At 42.3% G+C, this 26,474-nt stretch overlaps 1 protein-coding gene across 6 annotated transcripts; it reads right to left on the minus strand.

Annotated features, from left to right (window-relative positions):
- Window positions 1-1,769: 1,769 nt before the first annotated feature.
- On the minus strand, window positions 1,770-26,474 carry LOC141670503 (tubulin-folding cofactor A-like). Of its 6 annotated transcripts, none has more exons than XM_074476384.1 (6): window positions 26,401-26,474; window positions 25,908-26,073; window positions 25,594-25,680; window positions 23,178-24,363; window positions 5,346-5,830; window positions 4,938-5,243 (listed from the first exon to the last, which is right to left on the minus strand). In XM_074476384.1, exons 2-4 carry the CDS (start codon window positions 26,058-26,060, stop codon window positions 24,262-24,264), a joined length of 342 nt encoding a protein of 113 aa, XP_074332485.1. In that variant the 5' UTR covers window positions 26,061-26,073; window positions 26,401-26,474; the 3' UTR covers window positions 4,938-5,243; window positions 5,346-5,830; window positions 23,178-24,261. The 6 variants fall into 6 exon arrangements, with proteins under 6 accessions (XP_074332483.1, XP_074332484.1, XP_074332485.1 ...); XM_074476386.1 differs by having other exon boundaries at window positions 25,908-26,067; window positions 26,401-26,467; XM_074476387.1 differs by lacking the exon at window positions 26,401-26,474 and having other exon boundaries at window positions 23,178-24,073; window positions 24,210-24,363; window positions 25,908-26,323.

The raw sequence follows: 26,474 nt of genomic DNA on the forward strand, positions 1-26,474 counted from the left end.
GCTGGAAAATATCAGCACTTCAGGACTTGTGGGAGAGAAATGCAGAGAGATTGAAGAGAAGAGAAGAGAATGTAGTGTGTTCTCTCTTATTCATTCAGTTTAGCCTCTATTTATAGGAGAGGAAAAATGAAACTGTCCACACACTTAATGTCTGAATTAAACTGCTTCATTAATGAAAAAATCAAAACTGATCAGATTTTGAATTCATTAATGAAAAAATCAAAACTGATCAGCCACATTATTATCAGAACTTAAGTTAAGTTCTGATTTGATTCATCAGTACTTAAGTTCTGATTCTTTCATCAGTTCTTAAGTTCTGAAATCAGAACTTGTTACAGATCAGATTATTTGCAGGTTCATTATATTTAGACTAAGCCCACTAACAAAGTGACTTAGCCTATTTCAGTACCCAGCTCAATAATCCAGTCACCGATAAATAAATTTGAATTAAAATAATTCTCAAATAAATAAAATCCTCGCCCAGGTCGCCTCGCGTACGCGAGACGCCGAGACATTCGCCCAAATCGCCCTTCGACCCGACCCGGTCCGGTGCGTGGCGGGGCGGGGCGCGCGTTTGTGTGTGTGTGCACGTGAAGCACATAACAACACAATGGACCATCACACACCTTAGTAGTTGTATACTACTCATGTGGGTAATACCATATAAAGCACACACCCTCCTTTATTTTTTTCAATGTGGGACAAACATTCTCAAATTTTTCCAAGCTTTTCCAAGCTACTTTCAACTCTCATTTCATATGGATTTCATTAAGAAAATTCTTAAAACCATACATGAAAATTTAAGTTCAAATATCATTGAACAATTTCCAATCATTAGATTTTAGGATTAACATCAAGAACATAATTAAATTAAGCTCTAAAATCCTAATTTTCTAACAGTTTTCACACAATTGCCAAGCAAGAAGAGAATAACAATATATATAGGCTACAATAGGGACCATGGATAATTAGGTTGGGCCTTCTAATTACATCTTGAGCCTAGCCCAATGTAATTAAATATTAATTCAATCCACTAAAGAATTAATATTTGCACTACCTTTCCTAATACCGTAATTTAATTAATTCGGTTCCAATATTATTTGCTTATTAAATTCCCCATGTTTAAAATATCATATGTCCATTAATTAAATAAATTACTGATAATTTATTTAATTAATATCTTTTATCCTTGATCATCCACTCAACCTTTATTTAATTATGCCAGAATAAATTCCACCTGCAGGGTTTCACATAATTAAATCTTTTTGAGCTTTCAAGGGGACATCATTAACCCGAATATTATCAGGACATGGATTCCTTTAATAAATAATATCCACCATGTATATAATTCCATCACCCAAAATATAATGATATAATTCAAAAGAATTAATTCATATATAAATCAAAGCATGTAAATAATATACACGTGTCAATTACTATTTCCGGATTAAGAACCTAAGCATTAATAATAACATAGAATCTTAGTTCTCCTTCTTAATCAGTATTAAGGGAACAATTCTAAATTTGATCATGTTTAATATACACAAAGTATACTAGTATTATTTATTAGTCAATATAAACTAATCTAAATAATACTACAGCCATACCAGTGGATTGTCCAACACCACATGTGCTGTGAACCTTATTATATTATATAACCGTATTTAACAATCTAATATTCTGTATCCCATTTGACACTAGATTGATCAGAATATATAATATTAGACAACATGTAAACATTCAAATGATTCTCAAATAAACTGGCCAGAAATAAATGTACATACTTCAAATAAATATTTATAGTATACACTAACACCCCGGGGTCAGGAGTTGACGTCACCAACAACAATACTAATAAACAATATAACCCAAATTATTAATTATACATAATCTCGACCCCCTTTACCAAGACCTTTTCCAGGTTTAAGTATGACTTAGGTTACAACCGACACAAAACCAGCTTACTAAAAACAATCCAAACAATACTATCCTTGTTCAGCAACTCAACAGACCCGCTTGGGTCCAACACAACTACCTCAGAGGAGCCTGACACGGAGGGAACTGGAACTCTGCCCCGACTACCACTGAAGAATCTCCTAGGTATCTGCAATACATATATAAAACATTTTGCAAGGGTGAGCAATCAATTGTTCAGCAGTAACACTATATGAATAATAATCAAAAACAATTTATGATAAACAATTATAGGAACAGAAATCATAACTTGCTAGAAAACAAGTAAAACATGTATGAACTGGATATCCAAAACTAGCATGCTCTGTAAAAACCAAATCATTAGTTGTGTGCTGTGCATAAATACCAAATTTCAATTTTAGCATACTCTTTCATTTTCAAATCTTCCGTCCCATCGCAGGACCCATAAACCATTTGTCCCGTTACGGGGTCCCAACATCATTTGTTCCGTTACGGGAACCATAAAACTTATCCCATCACATGATCTATAAACTTGTCCCATCACAGAACCTATAAAACTTGTTCCTCTCCGGGAACCTCAAAATCACTTGCTCAGATATAAAAGTATTGGATGATCCCTGGTGAGACATCTGATCAGGCTATCCTATGAAACTTGTTCCGGAACTCAGAGACTAGCTAGGTCTCTGTCATGCTGGGCTGGTGGTTATAATAGGGTGCGCAACCCTTTCGCCTCTTACGCTAACTTCCAGTTACGGGCCTTCTGCGCACACTCATCCAATTATCTGATCATTTTTATCCAGTTTTCTAAATCACTTACCTATCTCTTATTAAAACAATTATAACACAGCACATTTTCCAAAACATTTTTATTTTATTCAAAATTTTAGAGATAGGCATTTTCAGAAGTTACTTTCCCCCAAAATACAAGTTAACAAAACAATTTAAATCCAGGGGATACGTAACTTAAATCGTTCTGTTCCAGTACGTAATTTAAATCAACAATTATTCATATATACTGAATAGTAAAAGATTTGTTCAGGGGTACTTGCCTTGCAGAGCTTTACAAATAATATTGATTGACCTTGAGCCGACACGGACACTTAGGCTTTATCACCTAACCACTAGATTACCCTGGCTTCAACTTCAACACTCCGGTCCTTCGATTGGAACCTTACTGAACTTGTCGGCTGTCCACTAGGCTATCCAGCGCCAACTCCTGGGCTTTCCGACTAGCACCTACAAAGTCAAAATACCCTAATTTAGACCTTCGATTATACTTGACATATCCTCGCTAACAATCTACCCGAACATTAACAAAACCCGACTCGTAATACTTCATATAATCATACACGTATCAATTAGGGTTCACGTCTTCGAAAGTCGGTTCGGTGTTCGTTTTCAGAAATAGGTATATTTATCCTTTATGAAATTAGGGCTATCGATTTTCGTAAAGTATTTCATCACAACACATAATCAGATTTCGTATAAGGTACGTACATATAACCGATCGACGTCCCGATAGTCATTGGGTACGGCCCCGTATTTCCGTAATTAAATTTTCCGGAAATCGGGAAGCACCCCTTTGTTTATCGGCTAACCCGTCGAACATCCCGACGTCAAATCAATCACAACAACAACCCAACCCAATTCAAATTTCAACCACCAACTTCAGTCAACAACAACAATTCACAAATTCACCAATATCACTTAAATACAATTATTAATTATCAGTCCCGTTTTATAATTTTAATCGCATTTTATAGTTTTATTCGCAATTCGTATTTTAAATCATATTTTGTATTTTAAATTGTAGGACTCAAAACAACGTCATCACCGTCCACCGTCGGCTCGCCGAAACTCATCGCCGACGGCGGTAAAAATCGCGGGTTCCCATTTATTACGGGCTTCCAATCGCAAATTTCACCGATAAAACTTTCCGAATAATTAAAATCATAATTCAAAAATCATAGAAACTCATTCGAATTTTATTTTCAAAAAAAATCAAATAGGGATTCAAGTAACAACACAGAACCCCGACCAACACAGCAGGAGGAGCACACACAGCATGCACAACACGCGCCACCACTCGCCGGAAAACACAGCGAGGGCGGCGACCGGAAAGAAACGAAACAGGGAGGCACACGACAAAAGGATATCACACTCACGCAACACATACAACTCAACATACACAACGGTAAACAGAATCAAGGCGGAAAATATAAGGCGGCTCACCGGAAAAAAAAAATCAACCAGAGAACAACAAGGCGGCAACAGGGAAGAAGAAGACGGGGAAAATGGGGAAAACACAGAAAGAAGAGAAATAAGAAGAGATAAAGAGAGTGAAGGGCGAGAGGGAGAAATGAGTGAGGGAGAGAGACAATCGAGAGAGATTGAGCAGCAAAGAGATCGAGAAAGAGGATGTAAGAGAGAGAGACAGGGCTGAGAATTAGGACGGGTTGAACCCGATTAAAAATCCCCCCTTCTGCTAGGAGATAAGAACAATCGCAATTATCTAACTTTATCGCTATATTTCTAATTTCTGACACCGCAATTCAAAGAATTAATCGAGCATTTAGCGGGTAAAACAATCCGAAAATTCACGAAAATAATTTTAAAAATCCCAAAATAATTAGGAGTTAATAAAACAAAATTTCCAGAATTTTTAAATCATTTTTGAAGCGCAACTCGGACCCGCATTTGACGATTAACCAAAATAATGCGCGGGTCAATTTAATCCCAAAATTTTCCAAAATAATTTCAAAATTCTTGAAATATTTCAAACTTAATAAAATATGAATTTCGTAATTTTTAAAGAATCCCGGAATTAAATACGGATTTAACAAATAATTGAAATCAAAAAATCATATATGGCTAAATAATTGATGAAATATTAATTTCTCAATGTTAAAAACTCCTAAAAATAATTAATAAAATTATGAAGCCATAAAAATGATTTTAGAGATAATCCCCATATTTATGAAAATAAATCTTGAATAGGATCTCTTTAAATACAAAAATAAAACAACACAGCTTCACAACTAATTACAAAAATCATCCTCGAACACCAATAATCACATATAAGTAATAATAATTTACTATCCAGCTGACAGAACCCACATACATATTTTATTATATAATTACTTAATAATTACACATTAAAACAATATAAAAATATACGAGTCGTTATAGGCCTCATCCAACTCATCCTTCAAACCATCAGCTCGAATCTTCTCAACCCGGGTCTGGTTGTTGGCCTCCCGGACCTCTGTGAAGGCGATATCCGAGCAAATGGATATGGCGCTTCCAACCTGGAATATGTTAGAGAAGAGACTAAATACAGAAATGCAAAGAAGAAACTAAGGGAAATGCAATCCGGATGGAAAATAAATAAAAAGGTAATTGAAGTTTACCTGCCCCTATTGGCCAATTACCCTCTTGAAAGTAGCAGCCATACTGGAGCCATCTACCTCCTCCCAGTCATCTTCAGAGGGGATGCTAGACATGAATCCAACCAAATCAATCAGGGACTTGGTACCAACCTTCACAGGATCCCCATCCGGTCCTTTTCCTTTCGAGTCACAGATGACCCGGCTGGAGATGGAAGGTTTGCCCCGGGGAGGCTTGGTTAGGACAGACTTCCTCTTCTTCCTTGGGGGATCCTCGTTATCTGGAATCTCCTGGACCTCGGGCTCAGAGTCCCCTGCATCATGACCCGGATCCGAGACGTTCTGGGGAACAGAAGATTCGGCTCCACCCTCGATGTCAGCAGATCCGGATCCAGGTCCCGGGGCCCCCTTAGTGGCTCTCTTGAAGGCAAGGCCAAGAGTATTGAATGCTGTGGCATAAACGGAAGAAGACATGATTCCAAGAAAGTCACGGTAAAAATGAGGCAGACCTGTAGAATAGCAAGAAAAGGAGGTCAAATTCCGGAATAAGAGGATCCGGATTGAAATGCACAATAAAGGACCCGGATCGGGACAAAACAAATTTTGTAGTACAACTCAAAAGCAAAATAGGAACGGGATCCGAATCAACAAGCGAAGCAAGAGACTCGGATCAAGGGCCAGCATGTTCCCTAAACAGATTACAAGTCAAATGCAAACAGAAAAAGCAAATCTAAATAGAACATGCGATCCAGATCATGCACATAAATGAATAATATTTAAGAGAATAAGGCGATCCGGATCATACGAACAGGGCGAGGATCCGGATCAACGGGCGAAGCAGGTGACCCGGATCAGTAGCCAACAAGATAAACTACAAGGAAAATAGGGAAAGGATCTGGATCAACAACAAGAGCAGGTAATCTGGACCAAGCAAACGAAAAGGTAAAACTAAAAGAAACATATAAACCAGATCAAGCAGCCAAGCAAGATAAATTCTAAGGGAAAAGGACCCGGGTCTATGTATTTAATAACTTACAACCGAGTTTAAAGAGCAGCTTGGCGTTCATAAAGGTGTCCCGGGTCGGCTGAAATCCGAGGGAATCACAGAAGGACCTCATTTGGGACAAGGCCCGACCTTCAAGTACAGCCGGGCTAAACTTGGTCTCAACACCTTCCATCGTAAAGTAGGGGAGATAAACTAGATCATATCCCTTCAGCAGAATGATCTCCCCATTCCAGAACTTTAAGGAGGTCTGGTGCATAATAGGCTTGGCTCTACCCGGGCCATACCCACACTCCGCGGCCCGAAACCTAATCTCGTAAAAAGGTTTCTAGCTGGATTTGGAAAGATAGAAGGTTTGGTGGAAGAGCTTCAGGGTTGGCAGGAACCCGACCTTGTTGCAACAGGCAATGAACCAGGTCATAGACTTTATCCTGTTTGGTGTGATCTGCATTGGGGATATCTTGGACACATGCTTGCAGAGGTGTTTGATAAACATATGGCATCGGGGGCTCCACCCGGATCTAAGGTGCTCCATCCAGACAGGGACAAACCCATCTTCTGGGAGGTGATAGATACTTTCATGAGGTTCCGGCCACCTCCACTTAACATCAGGGGTTAACTGGAACGCAGCCCGGACCGCCTCATCCATCTCAGCCGGGTCCACCTCGGCATATAAGTCTTGCAGTTGATAATGATCCCGGCTTATAGGGAACTCGGCGAACATCCTTTCAAGAGCCTCCTGGTTATACACCCCGTGATGGCCATTATGCTGCCTATCATATCTAACCCTCCCGTAATAGACTTCGTTCTCAATTTTCGTGGGCTTCAACACAAAGTGGTACTTTACATCTGTCCAATAGCCCCCGGGAGTGAAGGGAACCGAATTCTCAGGAAGCTTTTTATACTGGAACTTCGAGATTATCTCTGTGGAAGGGGATGCCTTGTTACCCATTTCTACCCGGATCTGCGTCCCCTCAGATGAACCTGGATCACTTCCCTCGCTTGAAAGACCAGGGTAACAATTGAAAGCTCTTCTTGGAAGCCTCTTGATCCGGACCATATACCTATTAAAATGAAGGTCAGTTAGCCTGGGCCTTACAGATTTTATATATTTTACTAAGCGGTCTGAATCAAGCACGTTATGTTAGTTTTACCATAACCTAATGATCTGGACCGCTAATGCAAGTCTAACCCGGAAAAACATCAACGATCCGGACCCAAATTCGAAACCAACCCAGAAGAAACAAAACAACCATAAATCCGGATCCCGAACGAATACCCGGGACCCGGATTGAAAATAACCAAACACAATTTTATAATCCTAAGGCATGTGATTCTACCCAAATAAATAACTCTGGATCCGGGTCTTACACCCCCTACCCGAATCGTAACAAAACCCTTAGCCACAAATAGATTGCTCAAGAATCAAAAAAGCAAATTACATACTTTATACATATACACACATACATTCAAATGAAGAACACCAAGAACATCACCAAAAAACCCAGAAAAATCAAGCCCAAAAACCCGGAATCGAACCAAAACACATAAAAACAAACATATCTAAGCATAAATGGCCACAAAACAACCATGTCCATCACGAAATCACACTAAAAACACAGATTTCTACTATCAAATCGCGGATGAAAAAGCAACTTCGGAACATTCAAGAACTTAAATAAAAAATTCAAGAAATCAAAAAAATAAGTAAATGAAAAGGCAAGGAGAGAGGAGCTTACAGATTGGTCGGAGACGAGGACAAGAAAAGGTAGAACAACGGTGAAAAATTAAGCAGCAGAAACTCCAAACCTTCGAAGAAACTACAAGAAAATTAAAAGAGCAAAGAGGAAGAAGTGACTGTTCATTTTTGGGTGAATAAAGAATAAAATGAAAGGGGGGAGGCAGCCTTTTATAGGCTTAGGAAGAAGAGTAGCCCCTGCCACGTGGCAGGGTATGACTAGCCGAAATAGCAGTTACAACATATATATATATATAAACACTCATATATACACATTAAACCGCATTGAAGGCCCATAATAATTAGAGGGCGTCTTTCAAGGAAAATAACTGCCCCACAATTCAAAATCGTGGGGGGGGGGAAGGAAGAAACGTTACAAATTCCGCCCTTTTTTCAGAACCCATGACCCACTACCCGGATCAAGGGCCCCTACCCAGATCATTGTAAACCAAATACAGGTTTCGGAGCATGAATTCCTCAAAATCAATCCGGATCCTCCTCAACTTCAACATATATGGATTAGGAAACAAAAAATATACAGAAATTTTTCCATCCAACCAAAATTTCCTACTCCAATCCGGATCCGCATCTACAACACCAGATCCGGATTGAGGGCAACCAGGGAGCGGAAATTTTTTCCAAAGCAGCCAAATTCTTCTAGCTTAATCGGGATTGGTATCTACTACACCAGATCCGAATTGGGGGGCAAACAAAGAAGCAGAATTTTTCTAAGCAGCAATCTTCACCTACCTTAATCCGGATTGGCATCTTCAACACCATATCCGGATTGGGGGCAGCAAAGAAGCAGAATTTTTTCTAAGCAGCAATCTTCATCTACCTTAATCCGGATTGGTCTCCGTACACCAGATCCAGATTGGGGGCAAAAAAGAGCATAAATTTCTGTACAACAGCAAAACTCTTCTACCTTAATCCGGATTGGCATCTACTACACCAAATCCGGATTAGGGGGCAGCCAGGGAGCGAAAAAATGTCTAAAGCAACAGAATTCTTCTACCTTAATCCGAATTGGCATCCACTGGACCAGACCCGGACTGGGGGCAGAAAAGAAGCATAATTTTTTCTCCTAAAATAACGGCTACGTGATACTACTCTACTCTCTCATCTAGAAAATCTGTATAAGGGAGTGGGGGGCAAATGATAGGGTATAAGCAACCTGGCTAGGGCCCAACCTGGATCTAAGGGGTATCAGGCTCAAATGATGGACCAAAACCCCCCTCACCCAGCGCAATCAAGTGAAGAGACCCAGGCTCAGGGCCAACCTAGGATCTGGATCATCTCCCAACCAGGATCTAACTAGGGTCCAGCACATGACCTGGATCACCTGCCTACCAGGGTCCAACCCATGACCTGGATCACCTGCCTACCTAGATCTAGCCCAGAACCAGGATCACCCTGAGGGGGGGTCTCAGCAAGCACATGTACATTCCGCAACCCGCCAAGGAAGGGTACGTGGGCACGTGACGATGACAACTATCAACAAACAACATATCAGACAAATACGGCGCGTGTTAGAAGGCCGTTAAGACACCCTGAAGGTGGTCCTCCCTTGGACACGTGTATGCAATCCACTCAAGTCAGGCGTCCTCCGCCCCAAGAATCAACGGCCCTGATCTAGAGGTATCAACCCCTAAACCCTACCTTTGGGCTATCTATACCCCCAAAGATGAAGGGTTTAGGGGTTAAAAACACTTCCATTACACACACTCTCATATATGTAGCCTCCACACACACAGCCACCTGAGTTCTTTCTATCTTCATCTTCCCCAACCAGCTTCTTATTCTTACACCGGAGGCGCCGCGGGGACAAAACCCCCCTCTGGCGTTGTTTTGCAAGCGCCCAACAACAGCTGCACCTCATTCACACCCAAAAGGTCCAGGCACGGCGTCGGAAGGAGCCGTCCTGCTCACCGGAATTATCAATCCTCGTACTAAATAAAAATAGTTTATCGATGTCGAGTTCGAGAGAGTTTTAAGAGAACGGAGGCTAGTTCGAGTCGAACTCATTAAAAACTTGGATACACTCAAACTCTTTGTCGAGACTAAATGTTTGTTTGAAATTGAGTTCACGCTGAGTTAGCTCGATTTAAAGTTCAGCCTGAATTACGAAAAATCGAAAATACACAGACTTGTGTGCGAAATTGGTGGTGTTAGTGTAAGACTAGATTACACCACTTGAGAATTAATATCATGATCCTATGAAATTCAAATAACTACTATTTAGTACTTACGTATAAGATTGAGATATGATTTCGAATATTACTATTTATTTATACACGTGAAGTTGATAAGTGTGAAGAAGAACGAGGAATACGCTTACCATGTGGCCAACATTACCAGCTGCAGCAAGTGCATGCTCAATTTTAGAGATATCTGCGGAAGGGATAATTATGTGTGCATTTTGTCACTCATTTTTTTGACCAAGACTAAATAATGGAGAATCCGGAGATCACGAGAAAGACTGGATCATGAACAGAAAAAGAGGAAGAAAAAAGAATCATAACTTGCTCAAAACTAATACAACCAAACTGAAATTTAGACTTAACGATATTTCTGATCCTCGTCCCAATTTTCAATTAGACAACAATGATGAGAGAAAAGATCGAAATGACATGAATTACCATTATCATGATCATACACCGGATGATGAAAATCTTGATTGTTTTGCATTGTTTTCATCATCAGATGTTAAATAATTATCATATTTGATTTCCCTTGGCTTGAAGATGAAGATTGCATGTTTAGAACAGATGATGTCGATCAGTTATGCAGGTCAAGCTTAGAAGAGGTGGCATCTGAACAAAAAATGTCGTTCAATATCTATTTTGATCATCTTCATGACCACAGTACAGAGGCTTGGACTGAGATTAACCAAGACTAAGATAAACAAGAATACTGTGTTGACGAGAAGTCTGATTCTGCATCATCCGATTTTGATCAGGAGAATGGGCTAGGCAGGATGGAATGACCTCTGTGCTTAATAAACCTCTCAATTGAATGATACAACATAATTTTCAACTAATGAGCGTCTTACTATAGAGCTCATAAATATATGTCATAATATATATTATACAGTGGCCAGTGACGACAGGAAGGGTCTATCCCAGGCTGAAGCCCGGCTAAACATTGAAATATACCAGGTAGTTTGTATCTCAATTGTCAATTCAGAGGAATTACCAAATCAGGAAAGGTTTGATAATTGATAGACAATCAAGGGACGAAACTTAGTGTGACTCTCGCATACTCTTTACTCAAGTAGAGCCTAGGATGTCCAGCCCATGCATACATCTGGCTCAACTTACAGATATGAGTTAAGATTTATATCTACGAGATGTAAGTCTAGAAAATACTTGTTAACTCGCACAAATGACTTGATCCCAGTAAATCTCACAATTAGTGATAACTCCGGTGAGCGGGCGGCTCCGTCCGACGGCGTTCCTGGACCTTCTGTACGTGGATGAGGTGTAGCTGCTGGCTGGGCGCCTGCAAAGCAACACCGGAAGGGGGGTTTGGCTCCCACGGCGCCTTCGGTGTAAGAATAAGAACAGGCTTTGGAGAAGATGAAGGTGTATGTAAGTAATGTAAAGGCTGCTGTGTGTGTGTATGGATGTGTATATGTGATGGCTGCTGTGTGTGTGTGTATGGATGTGTAGCTGTTGTGTGTGTGTGTATGGATGTATGAAAGTGTGTGAGTGTGAATATTTTTCAACCCCTAAACCCTTCAGCCTTGGGGGTATATATAGCCCCAATGTAGGGTTTAGGGGTAGTTACCTCTAAATCTGGGTCGTTGGATCTCGGGACCAGAGGACGCCTGGCTTGGGTGGATTGCTTACACGTGTCCAGGGGAGGACCACCTCCAGAGTGTCCTAACGGCCTCTGACACGCGTCGTGCCTGTCTGGTGTGTTGGTTGTTGATAGCTGTCATAGTCACGTGCCCACGTACCCTTGCTTGGCGGGTTGTGGGATGTGCATGTGTTTGCTGGGACCCCCCTCATGGTGGCTTGAGTCCTGATCTGGATCCGGGTAGGCATTAGGTCCGGGTTCCGGGTTGGATCCGGATCCGGGTCATGGGATGGGCCTGGGTCTGGTCTCTCCATTTGATTGTACTGGGAGAGGGGGGTCTCGGTACATCGATTGAGCCCGGTATCCCATAGATCCAGGTTGATCCTTACCCGGGTCTCTTATACCCTATCATTTGCCCCCCACTCCCTTATGCAGATTTTCTGGATGAGGGAGTAGATTAGAATTACGTAGTTGCCTTGGAGAAAAATTTATGCTCCTGGTTACCCCCCAATCCGGATCTGGTGTAATGGATGTCAATCCGGTTTAAGGTAGAATAGTTGCTTCAGAAAAATTTCTGCTCCTGGTTGCCCCCCAATCCGGATCTGGTGTAATGGGTATCGATCCGGATTATGGTAGAATAGTTGCTTCAAACCTGTTTCCGGTTGTCAAGGATCCGGATCATGGCTTTGGGTCCGGATCATGGGCTGTGGAATTTGAAGAGTTTTTAACTTGTAACGTCTTTCAGTTTTTTCCCTCTCACAAATTTGAATTTTTAGGCAGTTATTTCCTAAAAACCCGGCCCATATTTATTATGGGTTTTAATGTATCATTATTGGTATATACATAAACGTATATATATGCGCATATTTGTAACTGAAGGGTTGGCCAGTGGTTTGCTGCCATGTGGCGGTGCAGTTACAAACTCCCCCACCCCTATAAAAGCAACCCTCCCCTTACTCTTTATTTTATTTTCATTATTCTCACAAGTAGGAAGAAACTCAACAGTCACTTTTCTTTCTCTCGCTAAGATTTCTTGAAGCTTTTTCTGTGATTTGAAGGGTTGGATCTTGTTCTTCGCGTCCGCTGCTCCCCGCTCTTCTATTGTGCTGCCTAATCCGTAAGTTTTCATCCTTTTTCCTCTTGTTATTCTCTTCGATTTCTCACATTTTCATTCAAGTTTTTTGCATGCTTCGATTTGATAGTAGATATTCCCTTTTTGGCTTGCTTTTGCAGTTGATGTGTTCGATTTTGTTTATAGGTTGTTTAGATCGGTGATTTTTTGCCGTTTTTGGTTTGATTTTGGTTGTTTTTGTTCGGACTTTTCTGGGTTTGCTGGGCTGTTCTTCTTGTTCTTGGCTAAAATATATGTGTGTATAGGTAAAAAGGGTGGATTTTGCTTTTTGATTCTTGGGTTGACTGTTTGGGGGTAAAAGTTTTGATTTTGATCCGGGTCGAGGGTATAGGATCCGGATCGGGGGGAGGTTTATGGGTAGAATTATATGACTTGGGTTTTTTGAGCTGTTTTTGGTTATTTTTTAGTTGTTATTGATCCGGATCTGGGTGTTTACCGCAATGGTCCGGGTCCATGGTTGTTTTGATATTTATTTGTGGTTAACATGATCCAGATCGTTGATGTTTTTCCGGGTTGGACTTGCGTTGGTGGTCCGGATCATGATCCTGTAACATAACGTACCGGATCCGGACCGCTTAGTAAGACAAAGAAAATCTGTAGGGCCCAGGCTAACTGACCTTCATTTTAATAGGTATATGGTCCGGACCAAGGAGCGAGCTAGGAAAATCTATAACTGTTATCCCAACTTTTCTGACGAGGAGAGTGATCCGGATTCGTCTGGTAGAGAACAGATCCGGGGCGAGATGGTGAGAAAGGGGTCCGGGTCTGTGGGAACGATTACGAGCTTCCGGTTCAAGAGGCTTCCGGAGAATTCGTTTATCTTCACTTCGGACGGCCGTTGGTCCGATATTAAGTATCACTTTGTTAGGAAGCCACCCGGGTTTGAAGATAGCATTTACTATACCCGGGTCAGATACGAGAGGCACGAGGATGGCCACCCGGGCGTTTATGATCAGGGCGCCCTGGAGGCAGCTTTTGCTTCGTTTGGGATCAGCCGGGATCATTACCAGCTGAAGGATTTTTATGCTGAAGCTGATCCGGGTGATATGGACAAGGCAATCTGGGCTGCTTTTCAACTGACTCCTGATATCGCTTGGAGGTGGCCCGAGCCACATGAGAGGATTTTCCATCGTCCCGCAGATGGTTTTGTTCCGGTCTGGCTGGAGCATCTAAGGTCCGGGTGGAGCCCCTGCTGCCATATTTTTCTAAAGCACCTGTGCAAGTATGTCTATAGTATATCCCCCATGCAGATAACCCCGAATGGAATCAAGTCTATGACCTGGTTCATAGCTTGCTGCAACAAGGTCGGGCTCATGCCTACCTTCAAATTGTTCCACCAGATATTTTATCTTTCTAGGTCAAGCCAGAAGCCTTTTTATGAGCTGAGGTTCCGGGCAGCGGAGTGTGGATTTGGTCCGGGTAGGTCCAAACCGGTCATGCACCAGACCTCTTTGAAACATTGGAATGGGGAGATATTGATGTTGAAGGGGTACGATCTGGAGTATCTCCCTTACTTCAAAGCTGGGGAAGTTAAGACGAAGTTCAACCCAGAGATCTTAGAGGGGGAGGCTGTAGACCAAATTAGGAAATTTTGTGGTAGTCTCGGGTTCCAGCCAACCCGGGATACCTTTATGAACCATAAACTTCTGTTCCAACTTGGCTGTAAGTTCTTTTTTAACCTGTTTTTTTATTGATCCGGGTCCCCATCCCCTCTTGGAGATCCGGATTACCTTCCTTTTCCTTGTAACTTGTAATTTTTGATCCGGATCAGCGCCTATTTTGGTCTTTGATCCGGGTCCCTCTGCTTTTCCTGATGATCCGGATCAACGTCTATTTTGCTTTTTTACTTGTAGCTAATTTGCATAAAACGTCTTCCCATGATCCCATGATCCGGGCTCACTGCAGTATTTTATTTCCGGATTTGGTAGTATTTGCATCTATATCAATCCTGTCCTGAGTTTTATTTTCCAATTTTTCAGGTTTGCCGCATTATAACCCTGCATCCCGAGCCATAATGTCTTCTTCAGCTTATGCAGCAGCTTTTAACTCCCTTGGGTTGGCCTACAAGACAACAAAAGGGGCTCCTGGGACTGGATCCGGGTCCGCCGACGCAGAGGGCGGAGCCGAGTCTTCTGCCCCCCGGAATGTTGCTGATCCGGCTAGTTCACCCTTGGCCGAGGGTCCGGAAGTCCAAGAAATTTCAGAGGATGATCCCCCTTCGAAGAAGAGGAAGTCTGCCCCGGGAAAGCCTCCCCGCGGGAAAGCTGTTGTTGCCGACCGGGTCATATGCGATTCGGAAGGGAAGGGCCCGGATGGGGTTCCTATCCGGATAGAGACAAAGAGCCTTATTGACCTTGCCAGGTTCATGTCCAGTATCCCCTCCGAAGACGACTGGGAGGAGGTTGAGGGATATAGCATGGCGGCTGCCTTGAAGAGGGTCACAGGTCAATGGGGGCAGGTGATTTCTGAATTTTTATGCTCTTAGTTCCGGATTATGCCCCCCAATTCACTTTGTGCTTTGCTCATAAATATGTTTTTTTTGTTTCTCAGCTTGGGAGTGTAATATCCATTTGCTCCGATGTTGCTTTCACTGAAATCAAAGAGGCCAACAACCGGACTAAAGCCGAGAAGATACGTTCCGATACCTTGAAGGGAGAGTTGGAGGAGGTCCGGGAGGGGTTCCGTGTGGTGGAGTCCGGATTGAATGAGAAGCTGAAGGATTCCGAGGCCCGGGCAGAGGGGCTGGCCAAAGAAGTGGAGAGGCTCAAGGCCGAGCTTGCTGCTAAAGAGAATTTGAACAAGGAGACTATCATTGCTGAATTCAAGGCTAGTGATGTTTATGATTTTGAGGTTGCTCAGGCTGGGGTTCCCGAAGTGCGCAGGTCCTGGGTCGTTGCTGAGCGCCACATCAAGACCGACCCCCTGGCTTCCTGGGAGAGCTTTATTCAGGAGTTTCTTGCTACAAAGGCTGCAGTTGAGCAGGGTCAGGGGGAGCCGGAACCTTATGATGGTCCGAGCCCCAGCTTCCTCTAGATCCGGACTAGCTTTGCAAAGCTTTTCGGGCTCAGCCCTTGTAATTTCATTTTCTAGGATTTTCCATTCTCGTACCTTTGATTTGAACTGTTTGTAATATTTGGATTTGTTCCGGATTGATGTCAATCCGGATCCTGCTTTGAACTTTTCTTCCGTTGTAGAAAATGTTTGTTTTTCTTCCATCTGTTTTTTTTCTTTTATGAGCAATCCGGATCATGGCTCTATTACGCGAATGATCCTGATCCGGGCTGTGGCTATTGCCCCTAACCCGGATTGGGTTTATATCAGGGTTGGTCCGGGTATGGAACCGTGTTCGGGTTGATGTAAGCACATAATTGTTGTTTGCAATCCGGATCTAACGGCTTATCCAGGCTGCTACTTAGAAAATTGTATGCTTGATGTACTTAGAAAATGTAAGTACATGATTGTTGTTTCTAATTTGCTCTCAATCCGGGTATAAAACCCACCCGGGTTGAGGTTTGCATTTTTGTTGTATGTACTTGGAAAATGCAGGTACATAATGGTTGTTTGCAACCCGGATGTGAATGCTTATCCGGGTTGTTGTTTACTTTTTTGCTTTATGTACTTGGAGGGTTACCTAAGTACATAATGGTTGTTTGTAACCCGGATTTGAATGCTTATCCGGATTGAATTTTTCTTTTAAATATGTTTTCAATTCGGGTATGTCTAATCCGGATTGGTGATTGCTCCATTTACTTAGAAATTTTCTAAGTAAATAGTGGTTGCTTCCATAACTGGTAATTTAAAAGTAATAACTTTCTAAGAAAGGAGAATTCTTTTCATTAATTTGCAATTTTTTTCATACAAAATATAGGATCATAGATCGGTTGCTTGCCATAAGCTACAAGTTCTGGTTGCTTTTGGTTGCTTTTACTGGTAAAACTTTCTGAGCCTGAGTCCATGCCATGTATTTGGCACTTCAGACTCGTCCATGTTCATGAGCTTGTATGTTCCTGGCCTTAGAACTTCCTTGACTTTGTATGGGCCTTCCCACTTTGGCATTAGCTTTCCAGTGTTGGTGGGGTCTGAAGCTTCCGTATCTCGAAGGACCAGGTCTCCAACTTGAAAGTTTTTGACCCGGGACTTCATGCTGAAGTGCTCTCTTATTTTCTGTTTATACTTTTCCATTCTTGCCACTGCCTGGTCTCGGACTTCATCAATTAGCTCAATATTCGTTCTGAGCCCCTCCTCATTTGCTATCTCATCAAAGTTGATTGCTCGATGGGAGGGGGATCCTACTTCAATTGGTAGCATGGCTTCAGTTCCATAAGCCAATTTGAAGGGGGTTTCTCCTGTGCTTGTTCTGGAGCTTGTTCTGTATGCCCAGAGTACATTAGGCAGTTCTTCTGGCCATTTGTTTTTGCTTTCCCTGAGTCTCTTCTCTATCCCCCTTAGAAGTATTCGATTTGTTACTTCCACTTGGCCATTTCCTTGAGGGCAGGCTACAGATGACTTCTTGTGCCTGATGCCCCTTTCTTGAAGGTAGGATTCGAATTCTGAACCAACGAACTGCGGACCATTATCTGAGACCAGTACTCTCGGGATCCCAAACCTCATCAATATGTTGTCCATGAACTTGATGCAGTCTTGTTGGTTTATTGTTCTCATTGCCTTTGCCTCTACCCATTTTGTCATATAATCAATTGAGACTAGTAAGTACCTGAGGTCTACTCTGGCCCTGGGAAAGGGTCCCATGATATCAATGCCCCATACTGCAAATGGGATTGGTGACAAGACTGAGGAGGGTAGGACCGGGCTCATCCTGGTGACATTGCTGAATAACTGACATTCCTTGCACTTTTTCACAAAATCTATTGCATCTTGGTGAATAGTAGGCCAGTAGTAACCTTGTCTTATGATTTTGTGAGCTAAAGCTTTTGCGGACATATGGTCCCCGCAGATTCCTTCATGAACTTCCATTAGGTAGTACTGTGCCTCTTCTGGGCCTATGCACTTCAGGATTGGGGAGGAGAAGGTCCGGCGATAGAGTATACCCTCTTTGATGAAGAATTTTAAAGCTTTTGCCTTTAACCTTTGAGCCTTCCCTTTATCCTCCGGGAGCTCTCCCTTCTCCAAGTAGTTAATGAATGGAGTCATCCAATTCGGACTGTTGTCTATTTCCATGACTTCTTCAGACTATGTGCTCGGTTTCTGCAATTCTTCGAAGTAGACGGAGCAATCCAAAACTGATGAATTTTGAACAAGCTTAGATAGTGTATCAGCTTCTGAATTTTCCTCTCTGCAGATTTGGATTACTTGTATTTTTGGTATCAAGGCGAGGTAGCTTTGAACCAGAGCCTGGTACTTGGCTAGCACTGGATCCTTGGCTATGTACTCGCCATTTGTTTGCTTTACGACGATCTGGGAGTCGCTATAGATTTTGAGATTCTGGATCCTGAGTGTTCTTGCTAGCTTCAATCCTGCGATCAATGCCTCGTATTCTGCTTGGTTGTTTGTTGCTGAGAAGCTAAAGGAGATTGATGTTTGGATTGTGAACCCTTCTGGGCTCTTTAGGATGAGCCCGGCTCCCGATCTTTCATTGGTTGAAGAACCATCAACTTTGAGAGCCCAGGCTTCTATTTCTTGATCTGTGTTTCTCTCAGGGTCAATACTCATGGGCACGGGCTCTTCTTCTGGGAAATTGCATTCTATGATGAAATCAGCTAGAGCCTGGGCTTTGATTGCTGTCCTAGGAATGAAACTCAGATTGAACTGACTTAGCTCAACTGCCCAATTTACCAACCTCCCTGAGACATCTGGCTTGTGTATTATCTTCTTTAATGGTTGATTGGTTACAACTCGTATCTCCCTTCCCTAGAAGTAGTGTCTGAGCTTCCTGGATGCTGTAACTAAGGCAAAAGCAAACTTTTCTAACCTCGGGTACCGGGTCTCGGCATCTTTTAGCACTTGGCTCACATAATAAACTGGTTGTTGTTTGCCATTCTCTTCCCTGATCAAGGCTGCTCCGACTGCCAGGGCCCCTGTTGACAGGTAAAGGGATAGGGGTTCCCCGGGTTGAGCTTTGGTTAACACAGGGGGTTGAGAAAGGTACATTTTTATTTCTTCAAATGCGCTTTGGCATTTCGGGCTCCAATTAACTTCTTTCTTGTTGGTTGCTCCTTTTAACAGGTCAAAGAAGGGTAGTTATCTTTCAGCTAGCTTGGAGATGAATCTTCTGAATGCAGCTAGTGATCCTGCTAGCTTCTGCACATCTTTTTGTGTTCTGGGAGCCTTCATCTCTTGGATTGCCTTTATCTTTTCTGGGTTGGCTTCAATTCCTCGGTTACTTATCATGAATCCAAGGAATTTTTCTGCCCCTACTCCAAATGTGCATTTTTCTGGATTGAGTATGAGTGAGTATTTTCTCAAGTTGTCGAAGCATTCTCTCAGGTCTCCTATGTGCCCGGGGATGCTTATAGACTTTGCAATCATGTCGTCGACATATAATTCCAGGTTCCTTCCAATCTGGTCTTTGAAGATTTCATTCATTGCTCTTTGATATGTTGTTCCCGCATTGGTCAATCCGAAAGGCAACATCACGTAGGCATAGACCGCCCTGTGGGTGATTAAGGCTGTCTTTAGGATATCCTTGGGATTCATCTTTATCTGGTTGTACCCCGAGTAGGCGTCCATGAAACTTAGCATTACGTGCCCAGAAGTTGCATCGATCAATTGATCAATATTTGGCAAGGGGTAGGGGTCTTTGGGGCATGCACTATTCAGGTTTGTGTAGTCGATACACATTCTCCATTTTCGTTTGCTTTTTTCACCATTACTACATCTGTCAGCCATTCCGGGTATTTGACTTCGCATATTATTCCGGCTTTGAGTAGTTTCTCAATTTCTTCGTCAATTGCTTTCTGCCATTCTGGGGCAAAATTTCTTCTCTTTTGCTTGACTGGCTTCCTCTCGGGGTTGACGTCCAAGCTATGGATCGCTATGGATTCATCCAACCCGGGCATGTCTCTTGGTGTCCACGCAAATATGTCAGAGTACCCTTGGAGTAGTGATACCAGGTCATTTCTGAAATTAGCCTCGAGCCCGGATCCTATCTTTATCTTTTTGGAAGGATCGCATTTATTGATCAGAATTGTTTCCGTTTCAACAGCTGCCTCTATCTTTGATTGATCCATGTTTGATACCATCTGCTAGATCCGAGCCTCTGTATTCTTCTTCATATAAATCTGAGCATGGGTCGTCATCTCTTTATTGTTTCCTTCTCCAATAATTTCTGGGTTGGTTTCTTGCACAGTAGGGTCGGTTTTACCAAGGCCTAGGCCCAATTCGATCTCTTCTGTGTCTTGGTTGCTTTTTTGCTCTTCTGAGCTTCGTTTGGTTGCTTTTAGGTCTGAGAGGGACTCTATGATCTGAACTTCTTTTCTCGCATCATCCCTCGAGTGTGGACGATGTTTCTTAATACTTTTCTGTTTCCGGAGTACCACAGCCTTTCTCTTGTTGTCTTGATGAGTTTCAGCCATTACCAGGGCCTGGCTATAACATCTTTCAGCTACCTCATAGTCTCCCTTGATTTCTCCTACTCCTGTTGGAGTTGGGAATTTGATTTTCAAGTGTGATATGGATGTGATTGCTTGGATCCTGGTCAGGGCTGAGCGCCCGATTATGCCGTTGTAGGATGAAGGAGTATTGATCACGTAGAACTTTATCACATGGGTAACTTGGTTTGATCCCGATCCGAATACGACTGGCAAGTATAAAGTTCCCTGGATCAGGACCAAGTTGTTCCCGAACCCATACAGAGGGTCCTCTTGGCATTCATTGGAGCGTACGCTACCAAGCCTCATTCTGTCCACAGTATGCTTGAAGAGTATGTTCACTGAAGATCCGTTATCAATCAGCATCCTTCTCACTTCGTTGTCAAAGATATCAAGTGTTACCACTAGGGCTTCGTTGTGATTCGGGTTGACCCCTTCATAATCCTTGCTGCTGAATGAGATCATCATCTCCGAGTAGGATTGAATGGTGAACACCTCATCTCCTGAGCCCGGGCTCCTAGGGGGAGAGTGTGAACCTCCCAGGACCACATTTACCACATTCTTACCTTTTCTTTGCCTTTCTTCTCTCTGATTTTTCTCCCGGGAGATGTACTGGTTCAGGTTGCCTTTCTTGACTTGATCTTCAATGAAGTATTTTAAAAAGAGACAATTTTCAGTCTTGTGCCCATGGGTTTCATGATAGTCGCACTGCCTGTTGTAAGGCCTGCTCTCTGGGGGAGTCTGCATTTGCTTCGGAGGGTAGTAGAATGGTTTTCCCTTGATCTCCTTCAGTATTTCTTCCCGGGTCCTGTTTAGTGGTGTCCACTCTGGCTCTTGCCTAGGCTCCCTTGCCTGCCTAGGTGGACCGGGATCACTTTTGGATTCTGTTTTAGGACCCAATCTTTGGAATATTAGGGCGTTTTGTACCACATTTGTTTGCTGGGTTTGGTTGCTTTGTTTGAACTTTTTCTCCTGATGGTAACCCCCTTTCGGTCGGTCATCAGAAGATTTGTTCATGTTTCCTCCATTCCGAGTCATTCTCATCGCCTGGAGAACATCTGTTTCTTTTATGAACCAGGCTGCCATAGAATAAGCTGCGGCCAGGCTTTGGGGCTCTTTGTTTATCAACTCCACAATATACCTCTCATCATGTTCTGGGTCCAGGTTTCTTCGAAAAATGCTTAGAGCCTCCCTTTCATCGAGATTCGAAACTTTGTTGATGGTTTCCTGGAACCTCCGCATATAGGCTGAGAGTGCTTCGTTATCGTACTGGCGGATTGTCTCCAGGTGGCACATGTGCATTTCATGTGTTTTATTGGCTCTGAATCTTCTAAGGAAGGCTCCTCTGAATTCTTTCCAGGAGTGGATGCTTCTTGATAGGATTTTGCTGAACCATCTTTGAGCCCCCCCTTTGAGGGTCGAGGCGAAGAATCTGGATTTCGTCAAGTCATTGTAATAGTATATCTGAACTATCTGTTCGAAGTAGTTGAGGTGCTCTTCCGGATCCCCCAGTCCGTCGAAAGAGTCGAAGTTGTAGTGTTTGAGATTTTTCTGTCGAGGGATGGCTTCTAGGGAGTGGCTGAAGGGCGTGAGGGTCTCCCCAACTTCCAACCCGAAATCTTTCTCCATTTTTCTCTGGAGCTCGTAAATCATGTCCTTGAGATCTTTCTGACCCTCCTCTTCGTCATCAGAAATAAGTTCGGGGGTAGGGTCCCTCCGAGTTCTTTTGCCTTTAGTTTTAGCTAGGAGCCTCTCCTCCTCCAGCTACATTCTTTTCTGAATTTTTTGCTCCAGCTTTTCCTCTTCTTCCTTTCTTATCTTTTCTCTGATTTCTTCTAACTTTTTCTTTCTGGTTGCTTCTGTCTCCTTCTTACTAGGCTCTTTTTGATTCTTTTTTGCCTTAGCCCCAATTCGGTCGAAGACAGATCTCTTGGATTGCTGATAGTCCCCAGACTCTTCTTGCTCATCATCTTGTTCAAATTCCATCTGAGCCCGGGCTTGTTCATCTCTGTAGAGCCTGATTGCTTTAACAAGTTCGTGGCTTGTTAAGTTAGCCATATGCTCCTCTGCAACTGGAACATTGGTGTACTTGTACTGATTGAGCTCTATGACATTTCTAGCATCCCTTACCGGGGTATGCTGCGTCAGTGGTTGCTTCTGGAAGGTCTCTCTGTCTCCTCCAGGTTCTTGGAGTTGAGAGGGGTCTTGATCCTGAATGTGGGTACTACCAGCTGTACTTTTTCCTGCTCTTGTCATTACCACAATTGTACAAACAACTGACCAAGATTTGAGGCTACAAATGTGATCTGAGGTTGCTTTTTTGAATATTACAAAAAATTTCCAGAATAACAGCAAGCAAACTTTCTGGGTTTTGCTAACAATAATACTAAACAAGAACAGCAGGCTCTTGAACACAAAAGAAAATATGCAAGCTAAAACAGTTTTGGGTTTTAAAATTACCAAGACTATCAAACCCCAGGCTTCAAAACTATCAAGATTATTAAACCCTAAACAACCAAAACTTAACAAACAAGAGTGGGCTCACACAAACGTGGCCTAAAGTAACGAGCTCACACAAACGTCGCTAAAATGAACATTCATATTCAAGAAAGGGTTTGGTTGCTTATGTTCTTACAGGTTTAAAAGTGGACTCTCTCAAGAGTTTGCTGATGAAGATGAATCCAGGGGCACCGAGACCCAAGGATGGAGCCCCCTCCTTCTAGCGCCAAATGATAACTCCGGTGAGCGGGCGGCTCCGTCCGACGGCGTTCCTGAACCTTCTGTGCGTGGATGAGGTGTAGTTGTTGGTTGAGCGCCTGCAAAACAACACCGGAAGGGGGGTTTTGGCTCCCACGGCGCCTCCGGTGTAAGAATAAGAACAGGCTTTGGAGAAGATGAAGGTGTATGTAAGTAATGTAAAGGCTGCTGTGTGTGTGTGTATGGATGTGTATATGTGATGGCTGCTGTGTGTGTGTGTATGGATGTGTATATGTGATGGCTGCTGTGTGTGTGTATGGATGTATGAGAGTGTGTGAGTGTGAATATTTTTCAACCCCTAAACCCTTCAGCCTTGGGGGTATATATAACCCCAAGGTAGGGTTTAGGGGTAGTTACCTCTAAATCTGGGCCGTTGGATCTCGGGACCAGAGGACGCCTGGCTCGGGTGAATTGCTTACACGTGTCCAGGGGAGGACCACCTCCAGAGTGTCTTAACGGCCTCTGACACGCGTCGTGCCTATCTGGTGTGTTGGTTGTTGATAGCTGTCATAGTCACGTGCCCACGTACCCTTACTTGGCGGGTTGTGGGATGTGCATGTGTTTGCTGGGACCCCCCTCATGGTGGCTTGAGTCCTGATCTGGATCCGGGTAGGCATTAGGTCCGGGTTCCGGGTTGGATCCGGATCCGGGTCATGGGATGGGCCTGGGTCTGGTCTCTCCATTTGATTGTACTTGGAGAGGGGGGTCTCGGTACATCGATTGAGCCCGGTATCCCATAGATCCAGGTTGATCCTTACCCGGGTCTCTTATACCCTATCAATTAGTACATAATGTTATATTTCCATTATATGTAAAACTAACAATAACCAATGCAAAATCGTAGGTTACTATCAATTCCATGACCACAGCTCCTCTGTACTGATCGTCACACAAAGCCAGGATACCGTACAAATTCATAATTCAAGTCCTCCGAGGAAAATCTGTTATCTGGCAGCTAGATACTATGCTTCAGTTGTTTCGACCACCTTTTCCAGATCTGCTATAGTGCTTTTAGCTTCATCAATTTCTGGGCCATCTTTCTGATTTGATTCCTCCAGCTGAGCCTGTAAACGGAATCTTGTTAATCAGAATCAAATTCCTGATACTTTACTGTTTATGTTCAAACCAGCAGGAAACAAACATTAGGAACATAAATCTTTTACAAGCAAATCAGTAACACAGATTCAATTGATTAAAAGTCTTAAAAACTAAGACCAACAACATATACAACAGAGGACAGGGCACACAAAAAATTCTTTTTGTCAAGAATTAAACTACAGGATTACATGACATAGGATGTATATTGCCTTCACTGACTAGATAAATGGAAATACAAAAATTACTCCAATACGAACCAAACCCAATATATGAGCTTCAACAATTCATATCATCATCGCCCCTGACTACTACTGAGTAATTTTTACAAAATCCCAGGACTCTTCCAAACTATGCGTCTTACTGCCAATTCCACAACAAATGAAGTAACAATGTGTTATGATATGACATTAAATTTATCAAACCCTATAAGTAAACAATATAGGTCAACAGTAGGATATTACACATCCTCGTGAAGATGCAAGCAAGGACCACGAATTCAATTGGTGCATCAATAAACCTACTTTTTTACTGCAATGGCACAGCATGCTGTATTTTTCTTCAGTTTAAACTGAAAGCTAAGAGTAAGATGGACCAAGCAAAACTATTCTAGAAATGCAATATGTGACTGGAGGGAAATACAAATATACAATGCCTCTTAAAAATTTCAACCCCTGCACAAGTGAACAGCTACTAAAAAAAAGCAAGGGAGGTTGACATACTCAATTGACTTCCAGTTTTGCTTGCAGCATTTGTTACAACATAAGTTCATTTTATTTGTACATAAACACATTCGGGAACCCAGATTATGTTGCACGCATTTGGAGCCCAGTATTGTGGTATTGGATATGAAAACTCACTGTCGGACTAAACATTATTAAAACACTCCAAAACTTGCAGATACAACCACTCAAAATGAACAAGACCTATTAGACATTAAATTTCGCCTATCTCCAAGATTTTATACTCCCTGGCTAATAATGTGAAAAATTTGCTAATTTTTTGCAATCTAAGGGTTCATCTCTATATATATAACACGGCACTAATATGGTCATATATTGCTTTAATGTATCTAGCTTTATGCAACCACAAGTACAAAATTTATCTATCCCCAATCGTTTCCAGTCTGAACAACACAATTCTATCCCAACATTTAATATAATTAGCAACCAAAGAATCAATATACAACATAAACTTACCAAAAGCCCTTTAAGGTCGGCAAGGGAGGCTTCCAGGCGTTTGTGACAGTCTGGAATCATCATTCTTGATTCAGCAAGAACATTTTCCTGGTAAAATATATTTAGAAAAATGAGATTCAGGTATACAAAGGGGACAATAATTACAAGATAACTAAAAAATCGCAGACCCCATAGAAAGTTTAGGAATCCTTGTAGAATGTAGAACACTATGAGTCTATCACACACCTGGTTTTTCCTAATTTTTTTTTTTTTTTTGGGTAGATAACTGAAAGTAAACGAAATTTATGGAATGAAAAATTCGAAATTTGTCATACCTGTTGCTTAATGTCGTAAGGATCAGCTCCGGCATCCTTCATGGAAGCCGTCTTGGCAGCTTCCCTCTCAACTTGTTTCTTATAAGAATCGAGCTCCTTAACAATGCGTTTGCAAGTAGAGGTCTTAATTTCCAGATTCCTAATAGTTGCCATTTTTTGTCTGTACCTAACAAAAATCCCGACACTGCTTATGATCCAAAGATGATTATCATACAATGTGATCTATATACAATAGTCCTGCATTGAGTACCAATTTTAGAACGAGAACCGAGTAGCGATAACTAGTATAGCCGAAACTAGTGATTAAAAAGTAAGACAAGGGAAAGCGCTCGGCCCGAGAATTTTGAACACAAATACTTATATTTGTAGTAAAAAAAAAAGCAGAAAGAGAAGTAGTAATGAAGTATTATAACGATTACAGAAAAGAGAAATGAATGAAATAATAGACAGTTGATAATTTGTAGTTGCACCAACAATGAAGATCGGAGATTACCTAATTCTCGATTATTCTACTCGCCTGCCTCAGCATTAGCGAATCAATCCAATCCCACCGATAATACTTCAAAT

The sequence above is a fragment of the Apium graveolens genome, chromosome 7 (assembly GCF_009905375.1).
Source record: "Apium graveolens cultivar Ventura chromosome 7, ASM990537v1, whole genome shotgun sequence".
Classification (NCBI taxonomy): domain Eukaryota; kingdom Viridiplantae; phylum Streptophyta; class Magnoliopsida; order Apiales; family Apiaceae; genus Apium; species Apium graveolens.

Excerpts from the sequence above, each read along its gene's own strand:
- LOC141670503 (XM_074476383.1), bottom strand. The coding sequence starts at position 26,060 with ATGGCAACTATTAGGAATCTGGAAATTAAGACCTCTACTTGCAAACGC. Across the intron at positions 25,681-25,907 it reads CTTACGACATTAAGCAACAG|GAAAATGTTCTTGCTGAATC; the intron begins GTATGACAAATT and ends ATATTTTACCAG. Across the intron at positions 24,364-25,593 it reads CCGACCTTAAAGGGCTTTTG|GCTCAGCTGGAGGAATCAAA; the intron begins GTAAGTTTATGT and ends TTCCGTTTACAG.